Source organism: Glycine soja, chromosome 3 (assembly GCF_004193775.1).
Source record: "Glycine soja cultivar W05 chromosome 3, ASM419377v2, whole genome shotgun sequence".
NCBI classification, from domain to species: domain Eukaryota; kingdom Viridiplantae; phylum Streptophyta; class Magnoliopsida; order Fabales; family Fabaceae; genus Glycine; species Glycine soja.
The window spans coordinates 30794306-30817805 of record NC_041004.1 but is presented as its reverse complement, the minus strand read 5'-3'; the positions used below and the strand labels follow the sequence as shown (position 1 = coordinate 30817805).

At 35.0% G+C, this 23500-nt stretch overlaps 1 protein-coding gene, 2 non-coding genes and 2 pseudogenes across 3 annotated transcripts; 1 reads left to right on the top strand and 4 right to left on the bottom strand.

Moving 5' to 3' along the window:
* Positions 1–483: 483 nt before the first annotated feature.
* LOC114405122 lies at positions 484–11702 on the top strand (annotated as a pseudogene).
* Positions 1471–1577, bottom strand: LOC114407958 (annotated as a pseudogene).
* Positions 6491–6686, bottom strand: LOC114407896. Its single transcript, XR_003665708.1, has one exon. It is a non-coding gene; the product is annotated as a U2 spliceosomal RNA (small nuclear RNA).
* Positions 7625–7785, bottom strand: LOC114407978. The gene has a single exon (XR_003665781.1). It is a non-coding gene; the product is annotated as a U1 spliceosomal RNA (small nuclear RNA).
* An 8316-nt stretch (positions 11703–20018) lies between the features above and the next one.
* LOC114405121 lies at positions 20019–20920 on the bottom strand. The gene is made up of 3 exons (XM_028367782.1): positions 20566–20920; positions 20363–20481; positions 20019–20240 (listed from the first exon to the last, which is right to left on the bottom strand). Exons 1-3 carry the CDS (start codon positions 20918–20920, stop codon positions 20019–20021), a joined length of 696 nt encoding a protein of 231 aa, XP_028223583.1.
* Between the last annotated feature and the right edge of the window lie 2580 nt (positions 20921–23500).

The window sequence follows — 23500 nt, the reverse complement described above, 5'->3', positions numbered from 1 at the left end:
CATACGCTCCGGATGTGGGACTAAAGTTTGTGTTTTTATTTGCCATTTACCTTGTCCTTCTTGTGTGATCATAATCAAAATCATTATTGAAACAAACAGCAGTTTCTGGATTCCAACAATGTGATCCTACCAAAATCTGAAACTTCAAAGTGCTCTCTTTCTTTTTAGAGAGCATCGTCGAGATCATGCTGGAAATATTTGGTTGCCACATCTTCCTTCTGGACACTTTATCAAAAAGCTTATACTACCTCAGTCATTCCATTGTTTTGCTTGACATGACCTTATACTTTTGCATCAGAGTTGTTGCTTTGTTGAATCCTCGTGAGTATATATGGTTGAAGTAAGAAAAATAGTGACTGGTTTCAAGAGCACGAAAGAGAACTGAGAACACTGAGCATCTGAACAGAAGATTGACTTCATATGCTTTCCATTTTGTTAATTGGCTCTTGGAAGACTAAGAGAGGAAAAGCCAACGGGGAAAGCATGAAGGCTTTGGAAGCAGCGTGGTGGAACGGAACCACATGCCCTTTGGCAGGATTGAGGGGTATGCCTCTTTGTGCAGATACATAAAGACTTAGCACAACAACCTGTTATCTGTTAGAGAGGAGTTTAAGCTAATAGAACACCAATGTATAGAAGTAGTGAAATTAAGATAATATTGACTTATAGTGTATAGAAAATTAAGAGCAAACAAATAAATAGCTATTGTTGTGTTTGTTTCTGGTTTAGTTTAAATTCTTGTGCAGTTCAGGGATTTAGCAGCACTAAAGATTTAGCAGCACTATGCTCTTGATTCTCAGTTTTGTTCAATGTCCTTTGATTAGCTTTTATCTTCCAATAATATCCTCCTATTTATCCTCTTAACACTAAATAAATAAAATGTGAAATTTGGTCAAAATTATACGGGGTCAGTTAACTTGATACCTACCATCTAAATAATAAAATAGTATCTGAATTCGTAAACTGCCAATGTCTTTCAATTAGATAATGTCTTGTAACGCCAAAGACTGAGATGGCACATCAAACAAACAGAAGGCATTGCATACAGAAGACTAATTTCCACCCGACTGCAAAAACAAACTGAATCATGTAATAATATCTTTTCAATGGCTTTGGTTTTGTTTTATAAAAAAATGTGATCGAAGAGCATGATGCAGCATTGAAATTGTAACCGAAGATTAAGAATCAATTTATCAAAAGCAAAACTAAAAGGGTATTGAAAAGAAAAAACAGTGACCGTAAAAGAGTTCATATCAAACCAAACCAATGGAAACTTAACACAGTTTCGTTAAAGATAAAAAATACTATAAAGCCAATCTGTCAATTACATATAGAATAGATAACCACACTGTCCACACAACAAAAATTTCTAAAAAAAATTCAACTCAAAACTGCATTATTTCCAAGGTCTAATTATTATAGAAGGAATGCCAGAAACTTCAACTGAATGGCAGGATCCTCATAAGAAAACCCTTTTGAAAAAAAAATAAAAATTAGCGTATGCCAGTTTTATGTGACAAGTACACGGCATTCTTTAGTAAAAGCTAAAAGTTCACTTTGTACTTACCACACGACTCCGTACATTACTCAGGTAGTAACTCGTTTTATAGCATAGTACTTCAACATAGTAAGCTGCTCGATGTGGGTTCTTTTCACAAAACAAACACCCATGGCATGATACTCCAACTTCGGCCATCTGATTGGTATAGTCTTTCCTTCTTCCTCATTCGTATATTAGAAATAATTCAACTGTCATTTAATTTTTCTATTACATTATTTTATATCTCAATATCTCAAAGCAAACGAGGTTTAAGAAACTGGACATTAGTTTTATTAAACTTGGCTAACTCTGCTAATATATGTGATTTTTACTTTAACAATAGCCTGTACTTGGGAAGAAGAGATTTATTGTTAGAAGTGTATTCACATTTGATTCCAGCTTTACGTCAGATACTTAGCTAAGAAGGTGTAAGGGTCAATAATGTGGCAAACTGATGACACCAGTTTGTGCTTTTGTTGGCCTTTTTCTCATTTCTTAGTTTTTTCTGTGGTTTCAAGTAATAAAATTTCCACTCCTTGTTTTTCAATGGTACTGATTAGTAAATAAGTAACAAAAGTGGAACTTAGTTCTGTTGTAATAACTATAATTCATTTAACTTTTTAATATCATGGTGTTTCTTACTAAGCAAACAAGATGCTTTGCTTAGAATTTTGTTACCGAATGGTTTCTATACTCAATGTATGCGTACAAGGTATTTATCCATGGCTCCTTTATGTTCACGCAGCGTACAAGGTATTTATCCATGGCTCCTTTATGTTCACGCAGCTTATAATCCAAAGTTGAACACTAAAGTTCTTATATACTCATATCTGTTTAGACATCTCCAATAATCACAAACACGGATTTGTTTTTTCGCTAAATGTGCACGTGAATTCTCTCATATTCTCAATCCTTCAGCACACAATGTGATTCACAGGTTATGGTTCATAGCAAAGGATTCGAACTCAGCCAAACCGCTATTGCTCATTAATCTGCATATAAGCTTCTGAAAGTGCAACGAAATGATGACAAAGTGTTTCAGAAACGTGCAAATCCTGCATCTCGAACCTAAAAATCAAGGTGTTAGTCCTTGTCCTTATTAAACACATTCATTCGATTGATGTATTCTTTTTATCTTATCAAGAAGTAGAACTTACCATAGTTCTTCTGATTTGCATTGCACAAATACCTTATAGAACCCTTCACCGGGTTTGCCATCCAAAACAATTGATTGGACCAATGCAGAATATATTATAAATATTTCATGTCACCATCTTGATTAACTAATTTCCAGGTCCATATTACATCATCACCTTGATCTGTCATGAATTTAAACTACTAAGTTCGTGTTTGCTTTCGCATAAAGAACATACATATTTACCTATTTCTACGTCCAATTTGATTAAGGACACAGAAGCGACAAAGGAGAGCGTTAGTTTAGACGTGGATCCAATTGCTTTGATGTATATCCAAACACGGTATAGTAAAAATCCTGTTAAAATCCCAGCCTGTTTACCTGCTAAGGGAAACAAACTCATCCACAATTCATACAGTAAACCAAACCACAATTTTTATGTTACAATATTTATTTTAACCATTGTATCACTTATAATATTTAATTTATTATTTTAACATTATATTTTATCTATTATTTTTTGAATAATTTTATATTAGATGATTTATTTTAACTATTATACTAATTAATATAATAAAAATATAATGTTTAGTGTATTTTCTTATCTTATTTTAAACTTGATTAAAGATATTTTAAAAAATAGTATAAAATTAATAGTAGAATACTTAACATGAAAAAAATATAACATAAAATAATAGAATATAAATATATCTATTTTTGTCATTTTAAACTTTTTAATTATTTTAACAGTTAATTTTTTTAAACACTTCTAATTTAATAAAATAATTTTTTAACTTTCAACTATCACTATCAACTAACTTTTCAATTAGTTTTGCTGAACATAGTTTAAATTATTTCTTTAAATGACTCCTGTAAAAGATGTTACTTGTTAGTAAATTCATTTTCTGCTTTTGCAAATTGAAAGTACTACCCCTTGGATTCAAATTGTCTGTGCTCCTTGAGTCAGCAGGTGAGAACAAAGCCTTAGATTAATCAAACTTATATATTAATTAAAAGACTTAACAGAATTCCAATATAGTGGATATGACAAGCTGAATCGGAGCATTTATAGTCTTAAAAAAGAGAAGGACTGCATGAAAAAAGGGGGAAAAAATTGTTCTCTTGGTGTCTGTGATGATCTAATTTTAAAACGATAGAATTTCCACCTAGTCATTAAATATTTACGTTATGCTCTCAGCATTTCACTTCTGAAATCCCTAAGATGTATGAAAAGTTATTTTGACGTCGGATACACCCTTCATGTTAGTTGTTTTACTAGTAGAACACGTGGAACTTTAAAGATATGTTAATGAAAGAATTCTAGCATATCTTATGGAAGTATTATTTTCATTATTTATTTTAATTGAGTTTTATTGAATTGGTAGATAAAGAAGCACTATTTTCAGGGAATTTCAAGTTCACCTCTTTTGTGGTTTTTTTTTTTTTTGTTTAAATTTTCTCAAATCCTTCGAGACTTTTTTAAACTCTAATATGTGTTCGGTTGAATGTTTGTCGTGTGCAGTTTCTACAAACAATTATGATCCACCTTACAAAGTCAACGGAGATGATAAGATGAAAAGTCAATCAATAAGAGCAGTTGTTCATCAAGATAACAAGACAATTAACTATGAGAACCGAACTTTGACACCAATACAGACATCAAGGTTAGAGGAAATAGAGATGACTCTGAAGAGGATACCAAAATTGTGACATCTAACTCCGATGCAAATGGAAAATCTTAGATTGTTGTGACGTCCAAGTCTGATCCTGAAGTGGGTGAAAACAACCCACTAAAATCAGTTTCAAACAAGGAAAGTATGTAGATACAAGGATGGGCTAAACAAAAGAAAAGAATTAAACTAAATCTAAAGGTATGATTCCAATTGCATGATATATACAGAGCAAATCCCCTAAACACATGCTATTATCATAAATACAAATCAAATCAAATCAAATCAAATATAAACCAAAACAAAGTGATCCAAATCTACTTCATATCTCTGAATTGCATCTCCTATCACATTTCCAAAATATACTTTGTATCTCAACAACAAAAACAAAAGCATATTAGCCTAAACATCACCAGTAGTCCCCACATGAGCACAAACCACCTTTAAAGTGGTGAAACAACATAACAACTTGCTCCTCCATTACTCTCGCAGTGACCAAACCCAAGAAGCCCTCCATCTCTTTGTCTCCCAATATCGTTCGGGTTTATCCCCTGACAAGAACACCATCCCTTGTATTTTGAATGTTTGTGCTTGTTCCGTCGATGGAACAACTAGTGCACATGAGCATTTTCAGTGTGTCAAGTCTGGACTTGTGCGCCATGTTTTGGTAGGAAGCACTCTTGTTGATATGTACATGAAAACTGGGAATGTTAGAGATGAGAGGAGAGTTTTTGATGAAAAGGGTGACAGAGATGTGGTGTTTTGGACTTCCTTGCTCGCGGGTTATTCGTCGAATGGGTTTAATGATCAGGTGTGGGAGTTGTTCTGTAAGATGCAAGCCTAACTGCTATACTTTATCTACTGTAATTATAGCTTTGGCCAATCAGTGCAAGATTGTTGTAGGAATGCAAATCCATGCGTTGGTCGTAAAGCACAGTTTTGAGGTGAAAGGACGTGTATGCATCCCTCTAATTACAATGCTTTCAAAGTCAGGGATGATAAGAGATATGCCTTTAGTCTATTCTCCTTGAGGCATGAGGCTAGTCATCAATGTGTAGTTTCATGGAACTCAATGATCATCACATTAATCCAACAATGGAGCACTACCATTGTATTATTGATCTATATAGCCATGCAGGGATGCTAGAAAAAGCCATGGATATCATAAATGAGATGCCATTCCCCCTGGATGCAACTCCATGGCGCATTATCTTGGCAGGTTTTCGAGTACACTACAATATAGAGCTTGGAAAACTTGCTACTAAAAAAGTTGTCTCACTTGTTCCACAAGACTCAGCTGCCTATGTCCTATTAGCTAATATGTATGCTGCAGCAGGAAGAGGGTCAATATGATAAAACTAATATGGAAAAGTGAAAAGAGAAAAAAGAACCTGGTTACAGTTTGATTGAGGAGAAAAACAAGACATACACATTCCTTGCCGGTGATTCATCAAATCCTTTGTCAGGCCTTATTTACTCAAAACATCAATCAGAGTTAAATATCTGGTTAAGAGATGTTGGTTACCAGCCGGATAAAAAATGTGTGGTTTGTGATATTGATGAAGATGAACAAAAAGAAACTATTCTTTCTCATCACAGTGAAAGACTAGCCATTGTAAATGAAAGAGTTCTAGCAGATCTTATGCAAATTCTCATTTTTTTTCTTTTAATAGAGTTTTATTGAATTGGCAAATAAAGAAGCACTATTTACAGGGAATTTCATGTTCACTTCTTTCATGTTTTTTTTTTTATGTTTAAAAAGTTTTAAATCCATCGAAATATTTTTAAACTCTAATATGTATTCAACTGAATATTTGTTGTGTGTAGTTTCTATAAACAATTATGAACCGCCTAACAAAGTCAATGGAGATGATAAGATGAAAAGTTAATCAACACGAGCAGCTGTTCATCAAGATAACAAGACAACTAAACTATGTTTAACCAAACTTTGACACCAACAAAGACATCAAGGTTAGAGGAACTGGAGATGACTCTGAAGAGGATACCAAAATTGTCACATCTAACCCTGATGGGAGGTCCAGGTATGATCCAAACCTTGACCAACTAAGAGAGTTTGTGTTCAATCTCGTAAGAATAATTTATTCAAGGTATCCAAACTTTGACCAACTATTAGAAATTGGTTTGGTGGGGTGTGCCAGGCCCGTGCAGTAGTGCAACGCAAGGGCAACACGTGAGAGCCCCAGTAGCAAGCTACTATAATGGACCCTCCCCCTCAAAAAATTAATTTAATATCGTGTGAACCAATGGTCCACATATCAAATATTAAACTGATAAGAACAGATACTACACTTGATCTTAGCCAAAAGGCCGAGAAAGGTATGCTTTGTACAATGAAATAATGTTTTTATTTATAGTTTAGTCTTCAACGCTTGTTATTTCTCTTGAGAGACGTGGTACTTCGTTACACTGTCAGTCTTCTTGTTTCTGTAGTACTTAGGACAGTATTTGCAACCATCCAGGATAGTTAGGGATAATGGATGCCTTCAGGCTTCAACCACAATTAACGAAACCAGATAACTACTTGGTTTAAGCTTGTTGCTTACTGCATCACAACATATTGAGTCCTAAGACTGGTATATTCTAGCTTTGGCATAGTAGACAGGAACAAAGCCACTCCTGCAAAGACCAGAAATTTATCTCTCAATTGTGACGAGGACCATAAAATTATAGTTGCTTTGAATCTTCAAGTTTTCCAGAAAAAAATCTTTGGACCGGCTGAATCTAAATTTACTAACTAATAAATGAAACCTCCTGTACAACTACATTATGAAAGAATTGTGCTAGACAATATTCTGTAAAAATTCATTAACTTGATTGAGCATACAACTATTATACTCATACTTGTAGTGCTATCTTGATGGATATTTGTCAACTTTTTCAAATTGGGATGTTGGTATTCATTATATATATATATATATATATATATATATATATATATATATATCTTTTGGAAAGGTAATTATAATGCTGAGCTGGAATTTGGAAGGTGGAATTCATGCTCCTGCTGAGCTAAGTCATGATTGCAAAACTTGACCATTGCAAAATAGAAACATAGAATAAGATAAGCATTTGAGGATCTCCTTTTCTTGTTGTTTGTTAGAAGTACTAAGTTATGTAAGATAATTAGATATGTTTTAGTGTATGAATCAATCAATCAACTCATTTAATTCTTGAGGATCAAAATTGAGAAGGCAGGGGGAAAAGGACCACAATCAACAAAAAATGAAGTTGAATTAGCATTAAATTTGCACTAAATTTGTAGGGGCTGCGCGAACACAGGTCCCCTCTACCACAAATTATGATGTAGGCTCTGCCACTTGGGCAGACCTTAGAACAACACCCCTCCAAAGTGCAATGGACGTCACTGCCCTAAACCATGGGCCTTCTTGATCACCCATTGACCCCATCCAGGTAAGTATGTTACTCAATCCTACACGCACTTCTTTTATAGCTAACGCTCCTTACTACATCGCCTAAACTTGTCAATGTGGGACTTATCACACTACATATGTCACTGCATGCAAGGATTTTTTAACAAGTGTTTGTTCATTCACGTCATCCTCTGACAACAGAATACACCAGTGAACACAAGTACAAATGTAATCTTTCTTAACTCATGATTTGTTCGTATAGGACAAACATCAGCAACAAAGTTCAACTTGTGGGATTATAAACTCTAAATATTTGAGAACTTTGTTGTGAAATACATGATTAATTAGTTCAAATATGACTAATGCTTATAATAAAAAAATCAATATGATTATTAAGTTGTTGAAAAACAAGCATAGGTAATGAATTATGAAAAGAATATATAGAGTGAAACTTGTCTTTTCCACTAAATGATGACAAGATATAATGAAATTATTCCATGTGCCACTAATCCATTCTCCAAGTGGAAAAACTTTTTTATGGTACCAAAATAAAAATTATAGTTCAACCATTTTTGATTGGTAAAGTTCTTGTTAAGGATTTCTCCGAATGTTTTCTTGCATGGGTTACATCCAAGTCATACTTGATATTACATCTTTGTATTAGAAAGCAATTGGCTTCTCATACTTTATAATAATTCTAGAATTTGCCTGTAGTGGTGACTTGGTCTTTAAGTAAGCCAAATGGTATTGTATATGATATATGTAGCTAATCTCGGTTAGTAGGATACAACAACAATAAAAGTTCAAGCATGTAGGGTGATGACTATTTTTATTGTTGTTGTTGGTATTCTCTGTAGTGATAACTATTGCTATGTAGGGTGTGGGGCTGGCATGGGAAGATTAATTCAAACTACCGCTACCTATGATGCTCACCTATGAAGCACGAGGACACTTGGTAGTTGGCATCCCCTGTTTCTAGTACTGCATGAGGACGGGGACGTCCCAGGGACGACGATAATTTCTTGGGTATGGTTGGCCAAGACGGGGATGGCGGTGGTATATAGCGAGGACGTATTGGGGACGGTGGTGGCCAGCATGCACATCCCTATAGTCCAAAATTAAAATTAAAAAATGAGAAAAGACGAGAATCGACAAAAAAATTAGGGCTTTCTCACTCCTCTCTTTCGCTTTGTCTCCTCGTTGGGCGGCCACCACCGACGAACCACCAGCAAACCACCAACGACGAAGGTGAACCATCACATGGCTCACCAACTACACATACTCGAAACAAGCCTGAAACTTGAAAAACAGGTACTATCTCCCTTTCCTCTATCGTTCCAATTTTTCATTTTCATTCAAACTCTTCATTTGTTGCTATTTGTGTACTTGGAAAAGATTATCTTTTTCTGTTCCAATTTTTCATTTTCATTTTCATTCATTGTTATTTGCGTTTCACTCTCTCTCTCTCTCTCTCTTTCTGTATTCAATGGGTGTTATTCGACGTCGTTCTTGGCCTTGAATATGTTGAGTCCTATGAGATCTCATTTAATTTTGCTATTTTTTATTTATAAAATTCTAGCGTTAGTCGTAATCAGTAATTTTGTTATGGCTTGTTGTTTGCTCCGCACTCACCTAACTGCAATACTAATCAGCAAGTGTACTGAGTCATAAATAGTATAAAACGATAAGAACCGAGTATCGAATCACATGGAATTTGTTTCATTCAGAGAGCATTCATTCAGTAGGTAAACATTTGTATAAAGCCAATAAATATAAAAAGAAATTGAGTCTATAGTTCTAATTTAACTACAAAATTAACTATCTAAATGTGAGAGATAAACAGATGATTAAAACGTTGGGTCTTCCTACTGAATCTACTTGATGTTACTAAGTATTTTTCTCTATTTAAGACCGTTTTAGCGTTCTATGCCGAAAACAACTCTCCCAAACCACGATTCCTCGAGTGAATAAACTTCATTCTAGATCCCTCGTCGAACTTAGCCTAAACGAGTTGCATTAAGAATACGACATAATATAAACTAAATTTCTGCACTCCGTGTCCAGACATATAGTTCTCTAGCCTGCTCTATCCAGTTCTAAGGATTTAAAACACTTTCCAATGCCAAAAATCTTAACTTTACATACAAATGGGTGATCAAGCCACAAGCATGCAAGAATTAAGTGCAGATAGAAGCAATGAACACATAATAACAACTTTAAATATATAGTAAAGGATTTTATATCAAAGTTCAACAGAAACCCCCAACAAGAGAGTTAGCCTTCCATTGCAAGTTAGCACCTTTCAGCCCAAGAACAGGTTTTGGAAGGATAAGTAAGATTACAAAGTTGTGGGGATGTCTCCTCCACCTCTAAAAACCTAACAATCACTCAAAATCTCTCAAAGGCTGAAGCTTTTCGTCCAAGCTCTTCTCTCTCGCTCTATTTTTTAGCTCTATTACGTCTCTCGTCTACTGCACACTCTTTTTCGCCAACTTCAGTCTTTTAAGGGCTTTCTGATCCTGAAGGCTCACTTAGCGTCATTTTCTCGTTAAGCACGAGTTAGTGACTTTTGGCTTAGCGAGCTGGGCGCACTGAGTGCCAGAAGAGACAAATGACTCGCTAAGCGAGCTGATGGCGCACTGGGCACGTGCATGAATGACAGATTCTCTTCCAGATCCTCTCAACTCGCTAAGCGAGCTAAGTGCCTCGCTTAGCGGATGATCCTCACTAAGCGCGTATGCCTCGCTTAGCGAGACACCAGCTGTTTTAACCTTCTTCTTTTTCCATCCTTTGACCTGAAACTGAAGTTAAACCACCTTAATTCACAATATTGGGAGTATCTACTGAGTAAAATTAAACTAAACATAAAAAATATGTACAGTCCTACAAAAAGAACCATAAATTGGAAAAAAACATAAATTTCATAAAACTTTTTAATACAAAAGTTAGTCATAAATGATGACTAACACTTGCATAGGCTTAATTGGTTGATGGGCATCAAGTTCCACTTTTCAAAATTCAACCTTTCATGATGAAATAATGGAATGATGGATGGCCTATGAGAAACTATGGAAGTGATCCGTTGTGACTCCATGTGTCTATTGCTATTCTTATTTTATCAAATTTTATAATTTTTTTATATTATTGGTTTGTTCAATGAAGAATGTTATGAATAAAATTATTCAAATGATAGTGACAATATACATTACCAAACTAGAAAGGCCTCGTACGACGATTACTTGCCCTGCCACATTGAAGATAAAATCCTTTTTTTAAACTCCAGTTATATTCTATATTGTATATTCTATATTATACATTTTTTGAAAATGAATTATATTCTATTTGAAGATAAAATCCTTTTTGAAACTCTAGTTATATTCTATAATCTATGTATTGGTTTCTTTATGATTTTTTGGTGACCATTGTAGGCTAGGATTTTGGGGTCGAATGCTTCATATTATCTGAAAACAGAAGGTCATTTTGTTATTTCAATAAAGGTATGTTCAAATATTTAATCATCTTTTTATAAAACTTTATGGTTTATTTGATCAATAATCAATATGGTAAACATTTAAAAAAAGGGTGACCCAGTGCAAATGGTTCCCACCTAGTGGGGGGGGGGGGTCTAAGGAGAGAGCAGAAGGAATCGGCCTTACTAGTCTTTATTTAATTTAATATTATAGATTAACCTTATTTTTCATGCTGACCCAAGTGCACTTAGCTAATAGTTTCTCTCCCACTGTAAATTTCCAAATAACATACTTTCTACATGCTTTTTTTTTGTTTTTTTATTAACAGTAAACATGGCTTCCAATAATTCTAATGTTGGTAGTGGAAGTGATAATTTTGGTGGTGATGTTGTTGCCAATAGGAATGGAAGTGGGTCAGTGTCTTCCTCAATACCAAATGAAAATGTAGCTCCTTATGGAATTATGTTACAAAATTGGATAAAAGGGGAGAAGTAGGAGGAACTTTGAATTTTAAATGTAATTTTGTGGTGAATCTAGAAATGGAAGTTATTCTAAGGTGAAGGTTCATTTACTTCAAGTTAAAGGTCAGGAAATTGCTATTTGTAAAAAAGTGACCGACAAGATAGAATTGAAATGACAAGGGTGGAAGAAGAGTTTGAAAGGAAAAAGAAGGAGTCGAGAGCTAAAGATGTTCTTTTACCATGTCAATCTCAATCTCAATCGAAACTTGATTCCTCCTCTAAAAAATGAAAATATGATTTTTCACCTATTTTGAGATCATTTGACATTCCTATAAGGAATCAATTAGATCAAGAAATTGCAAGAATGTTTTTTACAGGTGATTTGCCATTTAATCTTACAAGAAATCCACATTATTTGAGGTCTTATTCTTTTGCTGCTAACAATAGTTTGTCAAGTTATATTCGTCCTGGTTACAATAAATTGTGCACCACATTACTTCATCAAGAAAAAACCAATGTTGAGTTGTTGTTACAACCAATCAAAGCAACTTGGAAAGATAAAAGGGTTACAATTGTGACAGATGGTTGGAGGGATCCTACTCGAAAGTCTCTCATTAATTTCATGGCAACTTGTGGAAAAGGTCTAATGTTTCTTAAAGCTGTGAATTATTTTAGGCAAGTGAAAGATAAATTTTTCATTGCCAATTTGATGAAAGAAGTGATTGATGAGGTGGGTCATCAAAATATGGTGCAAATTGTAATTGACAATGCAGCTAATTCTAAGGGGGCGGGAGAGATAATTGAGAGCATGTATACTCACATATATTGGACACCATGTGCTTAAACTTGCTTTGAAAAACATTTGTGCTTCTAAGAATATGGAGGGCAATGAGGAAACATTTGAATTGCATAATTGGATCACCGACATTCATGGAGATGCCATACAAATCAAGAATTTCATCATGAACCATGACATGAGATTGGCAATCTTCAATCAATTTACTCCTCTTAGATTGCTTTCGGTTGCCGATAGTCGTTTTGCCTCCATTATCGTGATGCTAAAGAGGTTTAAGCTAATCTAGAGAGGTCTTGGAGCGATGGTCATTAGTCAAGAATGGAGTTCTTATAGAGAGGATGACACGGGGAAGGCAAACTTTGTGAAAGAGAATATTGTGAATGATGATTGTTTGGATAAGGTAGACTACATCATTGATTTCACAAAACCAATCTATGACATGATTCAGGTTTGTGATACCAATAGGCCATGCCTTCACTTGGTGTATGAGATGTGGGATTCCATGATTGAGAAGGTCAAACTTGAGATTTACAAGAAAGAAAAACTCTCTCACTCGGAGAATTGTCCATTTTATGATGCGGTATATCAAGTCTTAATAGCTTGTTGGACAAAAAGCTATACTTCTCTTCATTGTTTGGCCCACTCATTGAATCCAAGGTATATATTCTTTAAAGTTAGTTTTCTATGTTAATAAAAATAATTCCTTTTGATAAATGTGTAATGCTTATTGTTGTTTGATACTTAATGAAGGTATTATAGTGATGGATGGCTTCATGAGGATCACTTTAGAGTTACTCCTCATAGAGATGCTGAAATCTCTCGTGAAAGAATGAAGTGCTTTCGGAGACTATTTCCAAGTAGTGATAATTTTGATAAAGTTTATGATGAGTATGATCAATTCTCACTTATGACGGATCCATTTGAAGATCCAACTTCTCTTTCAAAGAGATACTCTTCGGATCCTATAAATTGGTGGGCTAACTTTGGTGTCGAGACTCTTCATTCAATCTTTGGCTTTCAAGTTACTTGGACAATCGACTTCTTCCTCTTGTTGTGAGTAGAATTGTAGTACCTACTCTTTCATTCAGTCACTTAGGAGGAATAGGTTGAATCCTAGTCATGTCGAAGATTTGGTTTACATTCACAACAACCTCTGTCTCCTATCAAGAAATTCCAATCAATATGAGAATGAGAAGACCAAAATGTGGGATGTTGGTTGTGATACATTTGATTCAATGGAGGATGTGGAATTTTTAGAGTTTGCCGAACTCTCACTCTATAAGCCAGAATTGGAGAACGGGTTAATACCGAGAATGTTGACAATGCTTGATGTTGTATTTTATTTGTTTTTTTAGACATTGAACTAACTTGCTTGTAGGACTTTTTAATGTTAATTTTGCACTTTGCACCTTAATGCTTTATTTTGGTAGGCCATTGGATTATCTTAAATTTTATAATATACTAGCATTGCTACTTATTTCTCATGGTTTTTTTTTATTTTTCAGTTTATTTAAAATAATAAAAAATATTAAAAAAACAGTTTCCTAGTCGTACCTATATCTTGAGATTTTAGACTTACCATTTTTCGTCCTTGTCCTCGTACCCGTATATGTCTTTGTCCCAGTTTTGGTGCATCCTAGGTGCTCACCATATGTGCATGGATATCATTGTTATGGAGATGGAGCTTACTTTGGTCTAGGAAAGTTCAAGCATGGGAAATAATTAAATAAGTAACTCTGAACAAGATCATGAAAGCTTAGGTATGGGATGAATAATGTGTGCTCCAACAACATATTGCATGTTTGCAATGATTACTTTAATATTTCTTATCATTATTGGTCGTTATTATCATTTTGTGTGTGACTTCTGCAAACAAAAGAAATTCATCATCCTTGGGTTATTTAGTTTGTTTGCTTACTATTTTCCTCTTCATCAATGATTTAATATTGAGATAGCAGTTAAGTATTGACAGATAAGCCTTGAAAACATTTGTCAATTATTAGTAAGATAAATTTTACTGTGAAATAGGACCTTTTCATGTAGTAACTTGTATCCCAATATGTGTCTTATTGAACTTTTGTAAAGGGAGTTTCCATGAAACTAATGAGTCTTAAAAAAGATTATCACTATGTGTTATGTATATGAAGCTATTTTGTTGGGTTAAAACATCTTTTGTGTTTTTTTAATAAAAAAATCTAGGCATTTGGTGTGTGTCGAAGTTTATATACAATGAAGGCAAACATTAGAGAGATGATTCTTTTATTATTATTTAGTGTGGAGGAAGAACATCTCCCCACCAACAGCTAAAGATTAATTCTTTTCAAGCGAGAAAACATTGAAATGAGTTTGGCATCTTCAACTAAAGTCTTTTCTATGAACATAGTTAGAATTGAACATTTGTTAGCATACTCAAATGAATGAAAGCGATGTTTTTATTTTTTTATTTAAGGAACATATTTTTAATTGAATAGTTTGGTGGATTTTGTTTATCAAAAAGAAGAAAAAATAGAAAACAAAATAGTCTGACACTTGATGATTTAGGATACCATATTTTGCCTAATAACTAGTGTTTGTAAGGGGTATTATTTAGGCCAAAATATGTTTTTAGTCCCTACAAAATTGGTAAAGTTTGTTTTTCATTCCTATAAAAATTTTCATTTGTGTTTCATCCTCATAAAATAAAAAATATGTGATTTTTTTGGCCCAAAGTTAGGTGTGGTAAAATCCAATCTTGCGTGTTGTCTGAGTTTCCACCTCAGCCACTACGTTAGGCATCTGAACATCAACATGTATTAAGTTTTCATTGGTTCTATTGAGGTTGTACGTTGACCACTTCATAGTTGTCGTTTGGAAGTCAACAACGGTGTCGTTTTCGTGTGTAAGCCAAAGTAGATGAAGATTCATGTTTGAGAGAGGTTCCTAAGAGTGAATTTGTGGTGGTCCTAAGCAATTCAACTTGGTTATCATGGTGGTCCCAAGCATGAAGAAGGTAGTTTTTGTGGTGGTCCCAAACACGAAGAAGGTATTTTTTTTAGTTTTATAGTTTGTTTGGATTTTTTCTATGGTTTCTCGAATTCGAATGGAGTTAAGGTTAACATGGTTTTGAGGGGGGTTGGGGTTCATGCGAGTTCCAAGTGCAATTGGGGTTGTGCACTTATGCGAGATCAAAATCCATTACGGTTTAAGGGGGTTAAGGTTTTTCTAAATGCGAAATGGGTAATGGTGGTGTGAGTTCAAATTTTGTACAGTATGAGTGATTTGAGCACGAATTGGGTAGTGTTGGTGTGGGTTCAAATTATGTACGGTTAGGTTCTAAATTTGTTTCTATGTTTGACCTTTGTATTTTATTTTTGTTGTGGCATTTGATTTCATGATAGTTTGTGTATTGCAATTTGACTTTATAATTTTGTTGAACATGGATGAGGATGAGGTTTTCTATTGTAATTCACTCGATGGGGGCATGGGTATAAAAAGAGCATGCCTATCGTACATAATCTTGATATTGACACATAGTCCTACTTTGAAATTTTGTTTCTGATGAAGGACCTTAAATATAGTGTTACTAGAGGGATTAAAATGTGGTGGAAAGGAAAAGATGTTGATTATGACTCCCTAGAAGATTTGATGACAGATCAAGACGCACTGAATTTGGCAAACTATGCTTTGGAGCATAAGCATGAAGCTAAGATTTATATGGTGCTTGGTGTTTCTCAACATGAATAAGTTAGTGGATTTGAGATGTTAGAACATACACCAGCAACCCCTAATTCTGAAAATTGCAATGAATAGGCCAATAATGTTGTTAATGAGGAGCTAATCAATGGTCAGGGTGTTGTTGAAATGTATTTTGAAGGTTATGATAATGACTTAGAGTATGGTGTAAATGATGCTTTTGACTGGGACTTTGGTCTAGATAATGGTCAATCATCCATGAAGCAGAAAGCAAAGAAGAAGGTGGCTAATAAGGATCCACTTGAGATGTCTGGTGACAATGAAGTCGACCCACCACATGTGCATACCCATCCTAATTTTAGGGAAATGTATCATTTGGAGACTGGTTATGACACTAGGCATAATGAAGTTTTCTGTGTTGAATGGTTATCAAGTAAACTATCCTAAAAATGATTACGTAAAGGTTAGGGCAGTGTGCAAGACTAAAGAGTGTCCATTTCAAGCATTTGTATCAAAAGTGGGAGAAACATCTACCTTTCAAATGGGAGAAACATTCCTAACTTTATGACAAAAGCAACACTAGCATCATTTGCACCACCAACATAGTGACACTAAACCCCCTTACACCAACCCACTAACACTTAACATTGACACTTCAAAAGAAAAATTAGAACCATGGCCAATAACAATGAGCAACCCATGACTAGAACACCAACCAACACATATACAATTGTTCTTCGAATAGCAAGTTTCTTTCGCAATTTTTTATTCATCCTTTCAACCTCCTCTAATTGCTACAAACGATGATGCTTTATTTGTTGTTCACTCCTCTGAAATGTGCCTTGCGTTGCATCAACATGTTGCAACTGTAGATAGGTAGTGGGGTGTTTAACAAAGGCTACAAGAATGAAAGCAAGGACACTAAGAAGTTAATACTTAGCATGCAATTAGGTGATTGGTTACTCATTGTCGAGGTAAAGGTGGAAGTGCACCTTGGTGAAAAATAAAAAATGAGCATCATTTTCATCGCCTTCTATGTTCAACATTCACAAAAGCACTTTTTAACACCTATTGTAGATGACGACGTCGACCACCTTCCATCACTTGTTCTACGACAACCTTCATAACTTCCAGATCTTTCCATGGTCACCAGTGACGGATCTAAGACGCTAAGTTAATGGGGGCAATTTTAAAATATATAGGACAGTGAGTTCAAATATATAAGATTAGGGGGAGCAAAATAAAAAAAATTAAAATACTTAATAATAATTTTACCAAAGTCAGGGGGTGCACTTGCTCACCCTCGTATATATGCAGGTCTGCCACTAATGGTCACCAACAATGGCAATAAGAAAAAGAAGAAGAAGAGCCATGGGTAACCAAGTGCCAAGGTTTTTAGTTTACACAAAAAAATAAATTAAAACAATAATGACATGGAAAACAAAATACATGTGTCTACTCATTAGCAAGATAGTCAGACAACACGTAGGATCAAATTTTACCACACCTAACTCCAGGTCAAAAAATCGCATATTTTGATTTTACAAGGACGAAAAATAGACAAATTTTTTTATAGGGACGAAAAATGAACTTTATCAATTTTGTAGGAACTAAAAACATATTTTGCCTTATTATTTATCTATGTACCATTAATTAGGGTTCGTCCTACTCTGTTCGATTGAAATTCTTAAAATAATTATTCAATATATTATTTGATTACTATTTATCAATATTGTGACTATTACAGAAAGAGAGATACACCAACATAGAAATAATAGAGAACTATTTTAATTCGAACCATTCTATATTAACATATATAGTGTATTTCTTTTGCAACAAATTTGCTACGTGTCTCATATGTTCTCTAAATCTGAATTACAGTAGTCAAAGTTAATGAAATGTGTAGGATAGAATTGAATGGAGAAACAAGGTCAAGAAAAAAAAGAGGCAAAGGACCTCCAATGCATAAAAAGACAAGACTATTAACAGTATGTTTGTTTATCCGTTCCCAGCCTTCAAACCAGCATTCAAGCAAAAGCTTCACAAAACGCTGCTTTGGAATGTATGCCAACAGGATCCAACACCTAATGCCTACATAGACATGCTCTAAGTCCGTGTTTGGTTTGGAATTGGAAAACTTAATTTTGCAGCCCTTGGAAGCAATAAAGGGATGCCCTTAATTTATAGCAGTTTCTGATAGCAAACAGGTGGCAACTGGCAACTTGCTTTGGTTCATTTATGATTGCTAATTGCTATAGACAAAGCCACACTTACAGAAGAGACTAAAAAAGTTGGTCAAAGAAAACAAAACTTGGGAAACTTGATATTGTTGCAAAAAGAAAGCCAAGAGGCAGTTGAATGAATGTGGCAGAATAAGAACTGCTAGCTATCCAGCAAATCAATCCAGCTTCACTAAGATGCATCACAAAAGCTATGGAATTTTACTCACTCCCGTAGGAAGAAGAACCCTTTCACGGTACCGCTCCTGATCACACTCCCGTAGGTAACCCTTTCAGAAACATTGGCAACCAGCTTTAATACCAATTGAAAAGCACCTAAGCACTTAGAGAACTAGGAAAGAGAACCAGACACTTGAATACTCCATCAAGCATCCCACACTACTCAATGTGGGACTTAGGCACCACATAATACCTATGTCCCTATCATAAACAATGATTGTCTTTAATCAATGCGTATCAACGTGATTGTAATAAATATACAATTCCATTCCTCAGTAGACAGAAAAACAAAGCACAAATTTAGTTCTAGCATGTGTAATTTCAACTAAAAAGGGGCATGCGTTGATAGTAGAATGTTAACTCCAATTCATAGAATCATCAAGATCAATGCACCATATCATTAAAAAACAATCATTACAGTGTTCACATAGTATGCAATCCTTAAAAAATAGAATCCACAGTCATAGCTAACTACTAAAGGGAGTAAAAGAACCCAGCCTCAGAAAGAGGAAGCAGAAGAAGAATGAAAGTTATCAATTCCACTGGATAATTGCCAAAATAATCAAGAACCACCTTCAAAAATGTGTTTTCAGAGATAGGTTTTGACTTTTGACCTGCTAAAATTTATTTCACAAATTTTGCTGAAATTGATGCTGGCAGTAGGCTTCTCAAGATTTTTTGCGTACTTGACCACAGATGGTGCATACTGTAGGCTGATTATAATTCTTGGAGAGTAGACATGTCTAGTTTCAATTAACATAGGGACATCAAAGATAAACACTGCCTACCCCAAATACACAACCTGTGGTAACAGAACTAATTTGGTCACAGTCTGACACTGACACACATAGATTGATCACTAGTGGTGTGGCCACTGCTAAAATTCAATGGATGAATCAGAAACCACAGTATACAGAAAGTAGTATATATAAATTTAGAGAAGATAAGAAACTAATTGCGGTATTGTCTTTGGCATAGTAGTCAATACCGGCGTAGCAGAGCGGAGCGACCAACCCCAAAAGTGGGATAGCGGGATGACCGCTATTCTAATGTTTTTTATATATGTTAAATAATTAATAATATGTATATATATATATATATATATATATATATATATATATATAAGTTCAAAAACAGAAAAATAACTCAAAACATAGTTACTTAAACAAAAGTTACAAAACATAAAGTAGGAAGTCAAGCAAATAAAGGGCTTAAAGCCTTAATCCCTCTAAGCTAAAGCCTAAAGTAACTAGCATTAAAATTGTACTCTTCTTCCCCCTCATCTCCATTCTCTTCTTCCACTTCCACCACTTTTTTCCTTGTTCATTTGTAGGTGCAGGTCAGTTGCTGCCTTGTTTCCTTGTGTTTGACTCCTTGTGTTTTTTAAAGGTTCACCAGCCCCAATTGCCTCAGCAACATCTAACTAATTCAAATCATCATCATCATCAAAAACCAAATCATTAACAGCTTCTTCTCCTTCCAATTCTCCCAATAACCACTCATTGTTATCATCAATATCATTTAAAGCAATAGGATGAATCACATCATGACACTCAAAGCGATCTAGAAGAGTTTGGTTATACTTAACATAAACCAAGTCTTGAAGCTTTTGGTGCTCAAGCCTACTTCTCTTCTTTGAGTGAATCTATAATAATTTAAAAAACATGAATGTTAGTTACTTAGTTTCAATTTCAGCTTCTAATGTTTCATAATCAAATTAAAAATGTTCACTTTCATATAATACTATAGATTAAGTGATTAACTTACATGCTCAAAGGTACTCCAATTACGCTCACATCCTGATGAGCTACAGGTCAAACTTAAAATTTTAATGGCAATGGTTTGCAAGTGTGGTGTTTTCCCTCCACACAATTTCCACCACTCAACTGTAAAATGCAATTCATATGCATTAGCATTTACACAGATTATTAATTAATCATTCAAATTTATAAGTGAACTTTCCCACTTACTAGGAGATATTTCAGTCCTTGCTTTCATTGCTACAGTCATACCAAACCTCTCTCTAGCCCTTTTATACACTAGCAATTGTTTGTGAACTTCAATTACAAAATTATCATCTTCACTAAGCCTATCAATACATTTGTAGAGGCCATCCACCACTTCATTATCATTGTAAATGTTTGGATTGGTGTAAAAGAACTTCGGATTTAGATAATAATCCGCTGCATGCAAAGGGTGGTGAAGTTGGCAATCCCATCTTTTATCAATGATTGCAAGGATATCCTTATACTTCCCTTCATTGTTATTGAAAGCTCTTTGAATTACCTCTTTGGCCTTATCCATTGCTTCATAAATGAAACCCATTACAGGATTTTTTTTCATTATCCACCAACCTCAACACACTTACAAGAGGCCCCATAGCCTTTAAAGTGTAGACACATCATTCCAAAATGATGGCATCAGAACAACATCTGTTGCTTTCTTTCCCTTGGGCTCTTTAGCTGCCTTAGACTTCAACCATCCATCTGAAGTAAACATCCTTCTAAGATTGGCCTTTTGCTTATGCAATCTTTGCAAAGTTAAGAAAGTGGTAGCAAATCTTGTAACTCCTTGTCTCACCAATTCAGTTTTTTTTGTGAATTTCCTCATGGTGTTCAAAGCCAGTGTATGGTTGTAAATGTAGCCTACAAGCTTGATGCCTCTTTGTATAACCCTTTTTTACTTTTGGGATCTTTCCAATATCTTCTAGCATCAAGTCAAGACAATGTGCAGCACATGGAGTCCAAAATATTTTTGGTCTCGTGACTTGTAAAATTTTACCTAAAAAGACCAAAATCAATAAACTTGTATGAGTAGTGTAAATTAAAAGTTATAACTATAAAATAAAAAACTTCATTAAGCATGATTGAATTCTCACCCACCAACACATAATTACTTCCATTGTCCGTCACCACTTGAATAACATTCTTTTCTCCAATCTCCTCAGCAAAGCTATCAAAAAGCTCAAAGATCTTCTAACCAGTCTTCATGTATTCAGAAGCATCCACACTCCTCACAAACTGTGTTCCCAAAGAACAATTTGCCAAAAAGTCAATCAAAGTTCTATTCTTCCTATCTGTCCAACCATCTGACATAATTGAACATCCATATTTGATTCGCTTCTCCTCATGACCCGTCAATAAGCCCTTCGTGTATTCCAACTCTTTTTTAAAGAGTGGAACTCTCAATTCATGATAGCTTGGAGGCTTTAAATGAGGACCATAGGTTCCAATCGCCTGAATCATCAACTTGAAACTTTTTTATTTAGCAACATTGAATGTTATTCCATTCCTAAAAAAGAAACGAGCAATGTACTGAATTGCCCTGTCTCTTGATGCCTTGTTATAAGATTCATTTACACTTGTTTGTCTCATGGTTTTTCCCAATTTGATACTTTCTTCAGGTTGTTTGGAGAACAAAAAATCAAGAGGGCCTTTTTTATTTGTGGTCCTTTTCTTGGAAGCAGTTGAGGAGGTTTCATTTGATGTTGTTAGAGGCCTTTTTCCACTTTTAAGTCTTGCAATCTCTTGGATCCCATCTTCCTCTTCGTCGTCTTCTTCTTGCGTTGCCTCCGTGTATGCTGCAATTTCAGCTATTTTTTTCTCATAAGCATAAATCATTTCTAATTTAACATCCTCTGATACTTTCTTACAAGAACCCACATCTCCTTTTATTTGAAGTTGATGTCTTCTAGCTCCAGAAATTCCTCCAGTAGATGTTTTTTGACAAAAATCACATGTCACACTCTTCCTGTTATTTTTATCCTTTAAGTTGTTCCAATTCCAAGAGACATCTACCTTATCACCTGTAGGCTTGAACATCCAGTTGAAGACCCCTCTAAATTGGTATTCTTTTGTTGATCAGAGGATGCCATGGTTTTGCTTTTGCTAGGCAGTAAGCACAATAACTCAGCAGTAAGCACAAATTATTTAAAACCTGAAGTCCTTAACTAGGGTCGTCGGAACAGAAGCCGTCGCCAGAACGGAACAGAGTCGGAACGACGTCACCAGAACGAAACGGAGGATGCAGGCGTCGCAAGTGTGCAGAGCAGCAACGGCGCTAGGGTTGAAGATGATGGAGCCCCAATCGTGAGAGTCTTCGCAGCTTATAGGAAAAATTCGAAAAACCTAAAATACTCTCACTTACCCTCATTAAGTGAGGGTATTTTCGGAAATTCCAGTGCTTCAAAGTAGCGGCGCGAAAAACCGCTCCAGAACCTGCGCCGCTCCGCCCTGCGCCACCGCGACATGAAACCGCTCTGCTACAGAGGTGCCCATCGCAGATGGGGGCCGCTACGACCTCTATTGACTACATAGGTCTTTGGTAAGGGTACTAAGCCAACAAGGCAGATAAACGGGAAAAAAATGGGCTTAATTAAAGAAGCAACTCAAGCAAGGTGGAAAGAATTTGAACTAGTGAACTAAAAACGGTAATGAGGAAAATGTTGCTATTAATAGCCACTCCAGTAGTCACATGTATAACCTACCCTTAAGGCAAGATGCACATTTTTTTATGATTTCTAACTACGATATATTTTAATTTTAAATTATAAATAAACCATTCAAAACATGATAGTATTTAAAAACAGGATATAAGTATACTGACCTCCCCTGAAATGATAGAAAATGCAAAGAGGGGAAAACCTGTAATATCAGAGACAAAAATGCAAGAAGCCACTGAGAAAAAGAGTGAGAAAATGAAATTGAAGCCAAGTCAAATTACAAAATTCCCACGAGCATGGAGCAAATTATGAATAGGGAGGAGAAAATGGTAATGGGTAAATAAATTACTGTTGAGAAGCATTAAACTTCCCATCAAACAGTTTTGACCAGGTTCACAAAATTATTAATAACTACAAGGGAACTTCATTCACATTGTCCCTATCAGTTTTGAGAGCACACAACA